This window comes from Nannospalax galili, unplaced genomic scaffold (genome assembly GCF_000622305.1).
Source record: "Nannospalax galili isolate Female #2095 unplaced genomic scaffold, S.galili_v1.0 scaffold225, whole genome shotgun sequence".
Classification (NCBI taxonomy): Eukaryota; Metazoa; Chordata; class Mammalia; order Rodentia; family Spalacidae; genus Nannospalax; species Nannospalax galili.
The window spans coordinates 1,257,946-1,271,973 of NW_008352653.1; the positions used below are offsets into that span (position 1 = coordinate 1,257,946).

The following is a 14,028-nucleotide window of genomic DNA, read 5'->3' on the forward strand; positions in this document are numbered from 1 at the left end:
TACCATGTTCAAATTGAAGAGATTGAATAGAATAAGTAGGAATTCGGGGGAAATAGAAATCTCACAAGGAAATTGGGAGAAACCAGCTTTTTGCTGAGAAAGACAACTCTGTGTGTGTGCTTTCTGCCTCCTTGAGTACTCCTAATGAAAACACTAGCTATGTTGACTCAAACATTGGCCTCCAAAGCCATTTTCCCTTCCTCTTTCCTCCTGTCCCACAGAACCCTCTCATATGCCACCATCATCTACCTAGCACTGTGCCCTTATCTTAGGATTTGATTAAAAGTACATTAAATCTTGCTGAACTAAAATTCAAATTCAGCAAGATGTCCTGTGGCAGCCCTGGAGAGAGGAGAGATTATTGGACATTTCCTCTTCCTACATTTTATATCGTGCCTTCCTGTTTTTCCCTCTTTCTCCCAGGTTCCTCCGGTTTAGGCTCAGCTAGCAGCATCCAGGCAGCTGTTCGGCAGCTGGAGGCTGAGGCTGATGCCATTATACAAATGGTACGTGAGGGTCAAAGGGCGCGGAGACAGCAACAAGCAGCAACGGTTAGCATGATGCCTGTGGCCCCCTCATTCATTTCTCTACCCTCCTTCCCTCGCCATGTCATCAGTGGGGTTGCATTGCCCATACCTTGTATGCTTTTGCATTAAGTTTGCTAAATGAATGCTTCTGGACAACAGGGCTATGTTCTGTTGGTGTTTTCCTTACTGTTTATTGATTGGTTTACTGGTTTGTATTGAAGTTTGGTTGGATTTAAAGCTTGGCCATCATACCACATTCTTAGCTATCCAGCCAGTAGTGGTGCTTCTGCAAATTGCCTAATGTTCAGTGTCTTGTTGGTTCTGGATGGATGTGGGGTTAAAAAAAAATTCACTGTCATGGAACAATACAAATACATCTCAAGAGTCCTACACTTAAAAGTTGCCCAAACTTGGTACACATCCCATGCAGCCACTTCTGTCTATGACTGCTCCCTTGACCTTGGCCTCTCTGCCTCTTCTCCATAGTCCCTTGACACGTAGATAATCAGGCCATGTAGGAAGTAGCTTACAGATATTTAAGTAGCCACTATAATATTGGGGTCCTGGCATAGAGTGGGTACAATAAAAGCTGTGACACTCTGTTGTCACCTTTTTGTTCTTGCAACATACAAGTCACCTTCCCAAGATCTTAAGAAATAAAGGTATTCTGAGGCTGGGTAATTTATGTAGAATTCCTGTTATACACAGCGTATCATTAGTTGTGTCATACATAGCCTAGAATTTGGGGAAAGTGACTCCAGAGAGACAAAGAGCAAAAATAGCTGTTGCTCTGAGGTAATTTTTTTATCTGCCTGGTCTCTTTCCTGTCCAGTTGGTAAGACAGATAACTTTTTTTTTTCTGTTTTTGGTCTTTTTGAGACAGGGTCTCCCTGTAGCCCCAGCTGTCCTAGAACTCGCTGTGTGAACAAGGCTGGCCTCGAGCTCACAGAGATCTGCCTACCTCTGCCTCTTGAGTGCTGGGATTAAAGGCATGCGCCACCACGCCCAGTAGGACAGATAACTTTGAGTATAGACCAATTTCTCAATTTGAACAGTTAGAAATAACCCACAGGTTTACATATACACCTATTCCAGAAAACTTGAAATCTGTATCCAGGAGGTGTGTGTCTGGTCTCCCTGGGAACTCTTTGGAAAAGGAAGTGGGCATGCCATTCTTTTGTCCTGGAGTGCTATACATGTTGCTAAGCAGATAGGAGAAGTGTCTTTCTAATTACAATATGTGAGATATGCAAGGGCCAATCTCTAGCCTCTCCCAGAAGAAAGTAGAGTTTGCACCCTTTATGTGACCTTGTCTCCTTTTATCCAGTCGGAGTCCAGCCAGTCTGAGGCATCTGTCCGGAGAGAGGAGTCACCCATGGATGTGGACCAGCCATCTCCCAATACTCAAGATACTCAGTCCATTGGTCAGTACTACTTTGCTTCTAGCTCAGCAAAAGGGAAAGTTAGAGAAGGTCTAATGAATCCCCTGCTCCCAAAATCTATATGCTAACAGATATTAACACCAAAGCATATTGAAATTTCTGTGAAAAAGAAACATGGGATGGGAAGGGAGCTGGAGTTCAGTGGTTAAGAACACCAGCTGCGCCCGGTGTGGTGGTGCATGCCTTTAATCCCAGCACTTGGGAAGCAGAGGCAGGTGGGGCTCTGTGAGTTCCAGGCCAGCTGGGGTTACAGGGAGACCCTGTCTCAAAAAGACCAAAAAAAGAAAAAAAACCATCAGCTGCCCTTTGCAAATGACCTGGGTTCAGTCACCAACACCCACACACTGGCTAACAACCATCCATAGCTCCAGTTCCAGGGAATCTGCCTCTTCTGGCCTCCACAGGTTTCATGCACTGGTGTACATGCAGGCAAAACACTTAAGCACATAATAGAAAAATAAGTAAATTGAAATAATTTTTTTTAATACACTAGGTGTGGTAACACATACCTATAATCCCAGCACTTGGGGGCTAAAACAGGATTGTAATTATGAAGTCAGCTTGAACTTGAAATAGGGAAACCTGTCTCCAAAAATATATTAGGAACCAGAAGGTGTCTCAGTGGGTAAGAAGCTGGCACTTGTCACCATGCCTGATGACCTGAGTTCAGTCCCCAGAACCTACATGATCAAAGGAAAGAACTGACTTCCACAGTGCACATGTGTTCTCTCTCTCTCTTCTCTCTCTCTCTCTCTCTCAATTGTTTCAAGCAGCAGGGTTTTTTTTTTTTAATTCATGAAGCATTGGCAAGATAGACACAAGTTCAAGGCCAACCTAGTCATACAGCAGGTTCTCAGCCACGTAGCGGGGAGACCCTATCTCACAAACAGGGCAGGTGGCAAGATAGTTCAGCAGGTAAAAGTACTTGATCACTAAACCTGATGACTAAGTTCAATCCCCAAAACTCTCATGGTGGAAGGAAAAAACAAACTCCCTCATTATGTATGTACACACACACACACACACACACACACACAGAGTGAGAGTGGCCTCGGGACACTCATACATGCACACACAAAATTAAATAAATGAAAAAAAATAATATAAAAGAAAAAACTAGCTGGATATGGTGGTGTACACCTTTAATCTCAGCACTCCAGAGGCAAGAAGCAGGCAGATCTCTGTGAATTCAAAGCCAGCCTAGTCTATATGGTGAGTTCCAGACCAGCCAGGGTACATAGTAAAACTATCTCCAAAAAATGTGTACGATATTGTGCATGAATATGGCATGTGTTTCACGCCTTTGCTCCCCCTTTACTAGCTCTGGAACCTAACACGTTCTTCATTTAAAGCAGGACTGTTCAGGCTAGAGAGACAGCTCAGTCAGTAAAGTGCTTGCCCTGCAAGCATGAGGACCTGACCTGAGTTCAATCCACAGAACCCAGGTAAAAACGTCAGGCATGGTAGCACACGTTTGTAATCCTGGTGCTAGGAAAGCTGAAATGGGAAAATCCCTGGAACTTTGGCTTGCTAACCAGCTGGCCTACCCTAATAAATGAGCTCTAGGCCAGTGAGAAACTGTTTCAAAAAACCAAAGTGGAAGTAAATTGTATTAATTTAAATTAGGGATGTTCACAGTTGTTAGGATTAAATAATGTAATAAGTGTTTATGCTTAGCATTTAGCAAAATACGTAGTACATAATAAATGCTGTTATTGGTGGCATTTCTCAATTGTACACAGAGTACTTTTAGATACCCTTTAAACACGTTACCAATGAATAGTGTTCTCATAGGACACTTTTTTTTGCGGGGGGGATCTTTTTGAGACGGTTTTTCTGTATCCCCAACTGTCCTGGAACTCACTATGTAGACCAGGCTAGCCTTGAACTCACAAAGATCCACCTGCCTCTGCCTCCCAAGTGCTTTGATTAAAGGCATGCACCACCATGCCCAGCTGACACTCATTTTTTTGTAATGCTATATTGAATCATCTAGACTTTTCGAGATAGATGTCATTCCCACATTCTCTCCATCTTCTTTTACCCAAGGTCACCTGATCTGCAAGTGCCACAGCTAGGATTCAAACCTAGGGTTGTCAGAATCTTAAAGAATAGCCAGGATTTGGGTAGAGGATGAAAGGGAAAGCCAGAAGTTTGAGCAAGGCCAGGGGTCTTTGTGGTCCAGTGTATAGAAAGAGAAGGGTAAAGGGTTAATGAGGAAACAGTTGCTTCTCTCTTACCTAGAAAATGCTACTTGGCTACTAAGCAGTTTGGAATAAACTCCAAAAGGGGTACCAGGGAAAATATCAACCATGGGCATCTGTCTTGCACCATGGTTTCTTGGAGCTTTAAACTATGCCAAGGCAAGTTGACTACTTCAAAAAGCATGAGACTAGTAAGACAGCCTGATTCTAAGGGCAACTGTCAGAATTAAATCAGCATAATGTTCTAACTTATGCCTTAAATTGGGAGATAACCAACCAAAGTTCCATCATTGCTACATTGCCCTTAAGTAACTTAAACCACAGATTCCTTTGGAGTTAGTTAAGCAATGACTAAACTAGACAATATGTGGCTTTTGGGCACTTAAAAATGAAGCCAAATTTTGTTAATAAAATGCCATCCAGTACAGTACTAGATCTTACTTCTAGATGGGGCTCGGTGAGTAATACTGGGTCTAGTACCCACTGAGGAAAAAATTCTTAAGTTAGACAGGCAGCTTGAAAGCTTTCTGAGTATCTTCTTTGTATCCAGTAGCCTCAGATGGAACATCACAGGGGGAGAAAGAGAAAGAGGAGAGGCCACCAGAGTTACCTCTGCTCAGTGAGCAGCTAAGCCTAGATGAACTGTGGGACATGCTGGGAGAATGTTTAAAGGAACTGGAGGAATCTCATGACCAACATGCAGTGCTAGGTGAGTTGTGCTCTGAAGGCACAAATCCCAACCTTTTTATCTTCTCTGGGACCCTTTCTACCAGATGGTGATGATGGTGGTTGTGGTGATGATGTTTTTTAGTCCAAGTTTGTTCTCTCCTTCTGTAAATTCAAAAGAGTTGCCTTCTCTCCTAGTAACTCTGGTGCATTTTACTTCTTAGACTAATAATGGCTTTATAATTGGTTGCCTATCCCACTTTTCTGGCTTTCAGGAAGTTTCAACTTCCTTTTTGACTTTATCTACCATTGTATTTCCCTGCAAGCTGTCATTATTTCTTATTCCATGTTGTATTTTTATGACTTGATTATGAAAGGATAGAGGTGTTTATAAAAATTTCTAAAGTGTCACTTTGTTGTCATTGTTATTCCCTAGTACTACAGCCTGCTGTTGAGGCCTTCTTTTTGGTCCATGCCACAGAACGGGAGAGCAAGCCTCCTGTCCGAGACACCCGTGAGAGCCAGCTGGCACACATCAAAGATGAACCTCCCCCACTTTCCCCTGCCCCCTTAACCCCAGCCACTCCTTCTTCCCTTGACCCATTCTTCTCTAGAGAGCCCTCATCTATGCACATCTCCTCAAGCCTGCCCCCTGACACACAGAAGTTCCTTCGCTTTGCAGGTACAGAGAACTCCTAGACTCCCTGATGTAGAAAGCTTCATTTTACCCCTAGCTGATTCAGTAGAATGAGAAAGAGTTAGAGTGCAAGCATATGCATATAGAAATGTTTTGCAAAAATAGACTTAGTAAGGTGTCAGTAGATACCTGCTGCTGAAACCCTTGCATGCTGCCCCTCAAAGGGATGTGACCTATATCCTGAGGCCATGGGAAACCAGGCCTAGGTAGTAGAAAGGCCCAGGTTCACATTCATACCTCAGGACAGCACCCTGCCTTTAGCTAGTTCCTGTTTTAGGTGCCTAAAACTGTAAGAGAGAGTTGGTAGCTAGCAGGCTGTATTTTAGGACCAGTAATGTGCTGATTTCTGCTATCATTTCTCCCCTCAGAGACTCACCGCACTGTGTTAAACCAGATACTACGTCAGTCCACCACTCACCTTGCTGATGGACCTTTTGCTGTCCTGGTGGATTACATTCGTATCCTCGACTTTGATGTCAAACGCAAGTATGTGCCCTGCTTTTGGGGAAGTGGGATATAGGAACTCCCTGAATGCTATCTCCTCCCAGAAAAGAACCAGAATTGGTCCTAGTGGCAGAAGGGGCTTCTTGGTATAAATTGATAGTCACTGTCCTTAATTAAATAACTCTTTGGTCTTCCCCACCTCCACTTCCATTCTTCATCACCTAATTGAGGGCCACACGATTTTTCAACCATAATGATATCTGAAGTTCCATTCCATCCTTTAGCCATACTGATGGTACACTCAAAACCAGGCTCAGAACTTCCTTGTTGCACTTGGGAGGTGCGTGGCAAAGATCTCTTGAATTCATGACCAACCTAGTGAAATCTTTGTCTTTAAAAGAAATATTTAGAGGGCTGGTCAGCAGTTAAGAGCACTGGTTGCTTTTGTAGAGGACCCGGGTTCAATTCCCAGCACCCACAAGGCAACTAACAACCATCTGTAACTCCAGTTCCAAAGCATCTGGCACCCTCTTCTGAACTCCGCCAGCATTGCACAACACGGGTACACTTGTATGTATGCAGTACACTCATACACATAAAATTAAAATAATAAAATATTTTTTTTAAATTAGGGATGGCTGTGGTGGTGCACACCTTTAATCCCAGCTCTCGGGGCAGAGGCAGAGGCAGGTGGATCTCTGAGTTCAAGACAAGTCAGGGCTACATAGTAAGACCCTGGCTAGATTCTCAGTGGTTAAATGCACTGGCTACTCTAGCAGAGGACCTGTATTCATTCTATTCCCAGCACCACATGGCAGCTAACAGCTGTCTATAACTCCAGTTCCAGGGGATCCGACACCGCCTTCTGGCCTCCTCAGGCATTGCACTCATACATATAAAATACAAATGGCTAAAAATAGGTTTTTTAGGTTTTTATTTCATTATTTTTCATTTTATGTGCTTAAGTGTATTGCCTGAGTGTGTCTAAGTGCACCCATTTCATGCAATGCCTGTGGAGGTCAGGAGACGGCATTGTATCCCTTGGAACTGGACCATATGGGTGCTGGAAATCAAACCTGGATCCTCTGCAAGAGCAGCCAGTGCTTTTATCCACTGAGCCATCTCCCCAGTCATTATTTATGTGGATAAGTGTATTATCTGCATGTATGTAAGTGCACCCATGTCATACAAAGCCCTCAGAAGTCAGAAGAGGGTGTCCCAGTGCTCTTAACTACTGAGCCATTTCCAGTCCTAATGTTTTCAATTTCCTAAAAATTAACAAAAAGACTTCCTTGTCATCTCTGCTCCCCTCCTTCCTGTGCACATGCCTTGACTTGTTGCAGAAATCCAATGTCGTATTCTCTGTGAGTCCTTATTTTAACAGCAGAGGTCGGGGAAAAATTTAGTTGTTAATAAATGATCTCCCAGCTGCTAGGCATTTCAGTCCAAATGGGTACGGGACAGAGATCAAAATGGGGGATAGAGTGTCATGATGAGTCTTCACCCCAAGACAAATAGAAGTTTGGTCTGCCACCCCCAACTTACTTTCCTTCTTTTTCTACATCCCAAGATATTTCCGCCAAGAATTAGAACGGTTGGATGAAGGTCTCCGGAAGGAAGACATGGCCGTGCATGTCCGCCGTGACCATGTGTTTGAAGATTCCTATCGTGAGCTGCATCGCAAATCTCCTGAAGAAATGAAGAATCGATTGTAAGAGCCTAGAACAGAAGCAGTCAAGATGGGATAGGACAGGAGACTTTTCTACCTGATAGCAATGACTTAATCTGGCCTTCACTTACAAAACACCCTAAAGCAATCTAGCTTAGATCATCTAATTGAGTTTTCTTCCCACTTGGGGACCTAGCCTGCAGGCTGACACTTTGACTGAGTTACCCAACACATCCAAGACAGGGAAGTCTTTAATGTTTATACAGATATACCAGAAGTCTTCAGATTGAGAGCTTTAAGAAATTGGTACCCTGAGTTGGGGAAAACCATGTGCATGAGCCCCCACAAAGTGGGTGACTATTCACTGGTAGATTATAAAGCCACCTAGAGGAGATCGACAGTTTGCAACACCAAGTATCAGAGTAGCTGATGAAACAGACCTATTAGAATAATTCCTCCCCTTTGCTCATGGCCTGGGTCCACCATCCCAGTAATCACACACACACAAAGGTATTTTTCCAGAGCTCTCCTAATACTCTTCTCACGTCTTCATCTGACACTGTACTTCTCAAAGTCAGCTTAACAGACATCTTGCTTACATGATGCCATGTGAATAGTCAGGTCTGTCCTGAGCTTTCTGCACAGTTCTCTTATTTCTCGTTTCTTATGCAGGTATATAGTGTTTGAAGGAGAAGAAGGGCAGGATGCTGGAGGGCTCCTGCGTGAGTGGTATATGATCATCTCTCGAGAGATGTTTAATCCTATGTATGCCTTGTTCCGTACCTCACCTGGTGACCGAGTCACCTACACCATCAATCCATCTTCCCACTGTAACCCCAACCACCTCAGCTACTTCAAGTTTGTTGGACGCATTGTTGCCAAAGCTGTATATGACAACCGCCTCCTGGAGTGCTACTTTACTCGATCCTTCTACAAACACATCTTGGGCAAGTCTGTCAGGTGAGAATATGGTATAGTCTTTAAACTATCTTTAGCAGTAGGAGTCAGAACCTTATCTCCCTGTGCTGTCTTTTTCTCCACCAAATCTTGACCCTATCAAATTTTGTTTTCTAGATACACAGATATGGAGAGTGAAGATTACCACTTCTACCAAGGCCTAGTTTATCTGCTGGAAAATGATGTCTCCACTCTGGGCTATGATCTCACCTTCAGCACTGAGGTAAATTGGGAGACATATTTGGGGGTTCACCTTGAAACTGGCACTGAAATCTGTCAGTTCTGAGGAATTACTTTGCAAACAGAGCAGTGGGTGCTTGTATGAGAAGAGACATCATGAACAGAATAGAATTGATAAACTAATCCAAGTTGTTTCCTAGTTTTCCTTTTAAAAATGTTGCAGAACCCTGGGGCTGGAGAGATGACTCGATAGTTAAGAACACTAGCTGCTCTTACAGAGGACCCCGGTTTTGTTGCCAATACCCACTTGGTGGCTAACAGCCATCTGTAACTCCAGTTCTAGGGGATCCAATGCCCTTGTATATATAACATGGGTACACTTACATACCTGCAGGTTTGCATGCATACACTCATACACATAAAATAAAAATAATAAGTAAAAAAAATGTTTTAAACCGGGCATGGTGGCTCACGCCTTTAATCCCAGCAGAGGCAGGAGGATCTCTGTGAGTTCAAGGCCAGCCTGGTCTACATAGTGAGTTCCAGGACAGCTGGGGCTACAGGGAGACCCTGTCTCAAAAAGACCAGACGTGGCTCATTGGGTAAGAGCATTTGGTATGCAAGCATGAGGGCCTAAGTTAAGATCCCACACACACCCATGTAAAACACCAGGTATGGCTACAAGAGAGTCACTGGGGCCTGCCGGCTGCCAGGTTCAGTTAGAGGCTCTTTCTCAGAGAAATAAGGTAGAGAATGATGGTCCAGGATACTCAGTGTCTTCCTCTGGCCTCTTCACAACATGCACCTGCACACACCACATGTACATATACCACTCACACATGAAATAAAAATTTTATAAAGATTGTGTGGGTGTGGGTGATGTGTGGGTATGGTACCCACAGAGGCCAGAAGAAAGCATCAGATCACCTCAAGCTAGAGTTAACAGGCATTTGTAACCAACATGGGTGCTAGGAACCAAACTCTGGTCTTCTGGAAGAGTAGCAAATGCTCCTAACCACTGAGTCATCTCTCCAGCCCCTGGAAAAAGTTTTAAGTCCCAGGGCTAGCAATGTGGCTCAACAGGTAAGGGAAGTTGCCACCAAGCCTGATGACTTGAGTTTAATCCCCAGAACCCACATTGTGGAAGGTGAGAACTAACTCATGCAAGTTGTGTTCTGGCTTCCACATGTGTACATGCACACACACAGACACAATGAATGTTTTTTAAAAAAGTTTAAGAAAAATTACAGTAGGGGCTGGCCCAGCATGCATCTATAACCCCAGTAAGTGAGGGGGTGGGGCTGCAGGAGGACAGGGACACAGACACCACAAAGACAGACAGATTCCTGGAGTTCACTAGCGGCTGGCCAGCCTAGACAAATCAGCTTCAGGTTCAGTGAGAAACCTTGTCTCTATTTCTATAGAAAATTGGTACAAATAGAGGTGCCCTTCCCTTATTTTAGAATAAAAGACTAATTTCCTTCTTTCCATCCTTCAGCTTTTCCCTATCCAGAGGAACAGTGAGCTAATGAATAGTGAAGAAAGTTACTGTGTCACTGTTTATGGATTTACCTCACATCCCTGCCCAGAACATGACAAGGAGTTTAGGGCATGCTCCCACATCTCTGTGTTAGTTGTATCCCAGACCAAGCCTGATAGATACAATCAGTATTTTGGATGTTTTAGGTTCAAGAATTTGGAGTGTGTGAAGTTCGTGACCTCAAACCTAATGGGGCCAACATCTTGGTGACAGAGGAGAATAAGAAAGAATACGTACACCTGGTATGCCAGATGAGAATGACAGGTAGGAAAAGTATCTGCTTGCTCAATATGGAAGGGGGTCAGCCATCATTTTTTAATTTAATTTTTTTTATTCCCTATGATAAAGCCACAAATGCTTTGCATAAAAGGAGTCAGAACACCTGACCACTTCATCTACTGTCAATATAGGGGCATGGAAGCAGTGGTAGTTGAGGCAGGCAGGTCTGTCAGCATCAGATGCCAAATTGAGGGTCTGTTGCCTCTAGTATTTGTGTGAATTCTGAATCCATGTCATTATTTTTTTCATTCTCTATTCAGGAGCTATCCGCAAACAGCTGGCAGCTTTCTTGGAAGGCTTCTATGAGATCATTCCAAAGCGCCTCATTTCCATCTTTACTGAGCAGGAATTAGAGCTGCTCATATCAGGGCTGCCCACCATTGACATTGATGATCTGAAATCTAACACTGAGTACCACAAGTACCAATCCAATTCCATCCAGGTGAGTGACTGCTAGTGTATCTCCCCATATGTTTCTTTTTATACTAAGCTGGTTTATGGATGACAGTATAGCTATGCCTAACTCTTTGGAGCATATTTTCAGCTGACATCCTCACTCATCTTTTGAATGAAAGAACTGAAGCCCATCCCACAAAAGAGATTTGCCTAGTACTCCAAGTCTGTTGCTATTTCCTACTCTCTATGAGCTCTCTTCCTAACACTGGCTTTTTGTGTATCTCTTTACAGATCCAGTGGTTCTGGAGAGCATTGCGTTCTTTTGACCAAGCTGACCGTGCCAAATTCCTCCAGTTTGTCACGGGTACTTCCAAGGTGCCCCTGCAAGGGTTTGCTGCCCTAGAAGGTATGAATGGCATCCAGAAGTTTCAGATTCATCGAGATGACAGATCCACAGATCGCCTGCCTTCAGCTCACACGTGGTAAGAAAAAGAGGGGTTTTTGTTTGTTTTTTCAATGTTTATATTGAGCTTGTAAAATTGTGAGGCACCTACCCAAGGCTGGGAACACAAATATGGCCTGATATGACCTTAGATAGTTCTCAGTTTAGTGGGTCTATGGAGGAGGTAATGTTGAGGTGAGCAAATGAACTAAACACAGAGTGGCGACTGGGGAGACCTTGGCAAGTGCACAGCATTACAAGAAGTCATGGTGTATTCCAAAGCTCAGCGTGGCTAGAACAAGTAGAAATGATTGGGAGGGAGCTGGAGAAATTGCTTATTCAAAGGACCTTATTCAGTTCTGGCACCCACATCAGGTAGCTCACAACTACATCGTAATTCTCACTCCGAGGGATCCAATGCCTATTTCTGGACTTTTTAATATTTATTATTTTTATTTTATATGTATGAGTGTATTTCCTGCAAGTATATAAAAGCATCCATGTTGTGAAATGCCTGCGGACATCAGTGGAGGAGGGCATTGGAGCCCCTGGAACTGGAGTTATGGACAGTTGTCAGCCACCTTATTGGTGCTGGGAACCGAGCCTGGGTCCTGTGCAAAAGCAGCCAGTGCTCTTAACCATTGAGCCAGATATGGCAGCACACACCTCTAATCTCAGCCTCTTGTACATAGGGAGTTTCAGACCAGGTCCTTTGGGATACAGGGAAGGAGGCCCTGTATCAAAAAAATAAGATAAATAATATTTTAAATGGCAGGGAGCAGAAGGATAAAACGCTCAGCAGAGAGTCAGGTCACAGTGGCCTTGAATGCTCCCTTACAGGCATTTGTCTTAAAAATGTTAGGGCTAGAGATGTGGTTCAGTTGGTAGAGTGGTTGGCTATAAGTTCCATCCCCAACACTACATAAACCAGGTATGATGGTACATGCCTATAGTCCTGGGAGACCTAGGAGGTAGAAAAAGCAGGGGGATCAGAAGTTGAAATCATCCTCGCAATAATGAGTTTAAGGCCAGCCTGGATACATGAGACCCTATCTTTAATTAAAAAAAAAAAGACAAAAGAGGGGGCTGTCTGGAGAGATGGCTCAGTGGTTAAGAGTGCATCCTACTTGTCCAGGGGACCTGAGTTTGATTCCCAGCAGCCTGTAACATGGACATGCATAATTTAAAAATCTTTTAAAGGGGGAGAAAAAAAGAATGTCAAAAACAAATGAAATCCACCAGCTCACCACATGTGTCCTTTAACTACCTGTCATTAACACATTATACTTCATCCTGTAGGTAAGGTACATTGGTAGCAAAGTCAGATTTATGTTTCCAGTGGCCAGTATTGGAGCCAGATTACATTAGATCGGGCTGAACAAAAGACAAATGGAGTCAACAAGAAGCAAGAGGGTAGACTTGCTCAGAGAGGAACAACTAATAGCACAGGAACACACATTCATTTGCTTCTTTTCATGGACTAATCTTTCTTCCTTTTTCTAGTTTTAATCAACTGGACCTGCCTGCCTATGAGAGCTTTGAGAAGCTCCGCCACATGCTACTGTTGGCCATCCAGGAGTGCTCTGAAGGCTTTGGGCTGGCCTAAAAAGGCCCTGCCCACTTCTGTGGGGTTTTTCTACCATTGTTGGACCTGGGGAGGGGGGGATTTAAAAAGATCCAGAAAGAAAATGTCAAAAACCAATAAATGAAATCCACCAACTCACCATGTGTGTGTTCCAGCTGCTCATCTCCCCCTAGAGCATACCTGTCCCCTTTTGTTCATTGTCTTTCTTCCTCTCCCCCTTCCTCACCTCTGCCTTTTCCATGCCATCCATGATCCCCACCCCATGTGTTAAAAGGCAGTAGCCTTTGCAGGGACCTGTTTGTCCCAACTGTTTGAACAGTGTGCTCCTCAGATTCTGTGTTCAGAAGGATTTGCTGCATTGAGACTTGAAACCTTTGGATAGGGGAAAAATTATATATATATATATATTTTTTTTTGTTCTGTTTGCATTTCTTAATTTGTGCTTGGAATGTGTTGATGTGCACAGCTAATGATTCAATGCGAGACAAGATTGGCGTCTGTGTTGTGGAGGTTTCAAATAAAGAGCATTCTTCATAACTCACTTTTCACAATGGAGTTTTTTTCAAACTAAAAAAAAAAAAAAAAACTCTTAACATACATACTAGACATCTGGAGAAAAGCTACAAATGAACTCTCCAGAAAACCATCCCTGCCCTACCCGCTCACCCACCCACCTCCACTTCTGGTACAACTTCTTCCTTCAAAGTCAGTTTCCCCATCAGAGAGATTGGTGGCCACCAGGAATTCAGGGGACATTTGTTATTTAAAATGTGATCTGCACTTGGGAGCTGTGACTTTTTTAGTGGCAACACATTGCAGTAGATTGTATAGAACTTTGAGAGTTCACTCAAACCACCCAAGTGTTAGCATTCAGTCAACATTTATGGTAGTCTTAAGTTTAATTTCCTATATTAATGTTTTAGGTCTTACTAAAAGGTTTCACGAGCTCTCTAGAAAGACCATCCTTTTTGTTTTTGTTTTGTCTGTCCCTCTTGTCATC

At 43.5% G+C, this 14,028-nt stretch overlaps 1 protein-coding gene across 1 annotated transcript in view; it reads left to right on the forward strand.

Annotated features, from left to right (window-relative positions):
* Huwe1 (HECT, UBA and WWE domain containing E3 ubiquitin protein ligase 1) overlaps positions 1–13,564 on the forward strand; it is a gene marked incomplete in the record, with an annotated part of 151,705 nt that extends 138,141 nt beyond the window's left edge. The window contains 12 exon segments of the mRNA XM_029554367.1: positions 424–551; positions 1,855–1,951; positions 4,724–4,882; positions 5,276–5,521; positions 5,905–6,022; positions 7,551–7,691; positions 8,322–8,609; positions 8,724–8,829; positions 10,473–10,590; positions 10,866–11,047; positions 11,293–11,483; positions 12,947–13,564. Coding sequence (XP_029410227.1) covers positions 424–551; positions 1,855–1,951; positions 4,724–4,882; positions 5,276–5,521; positions 5,905–6,022; positions 7,551–7,691; positions 8,322–8,609; positions 8,724–8,829; positions 10,473–10,590; positions 10,866–11,047; positions 11,293–11,483; positions 12,947–13,049 — 1,877 coding nt within the window.
* Between the last annotated feature and the right edge of the window lie 464 nt (positions 13,565–14,028).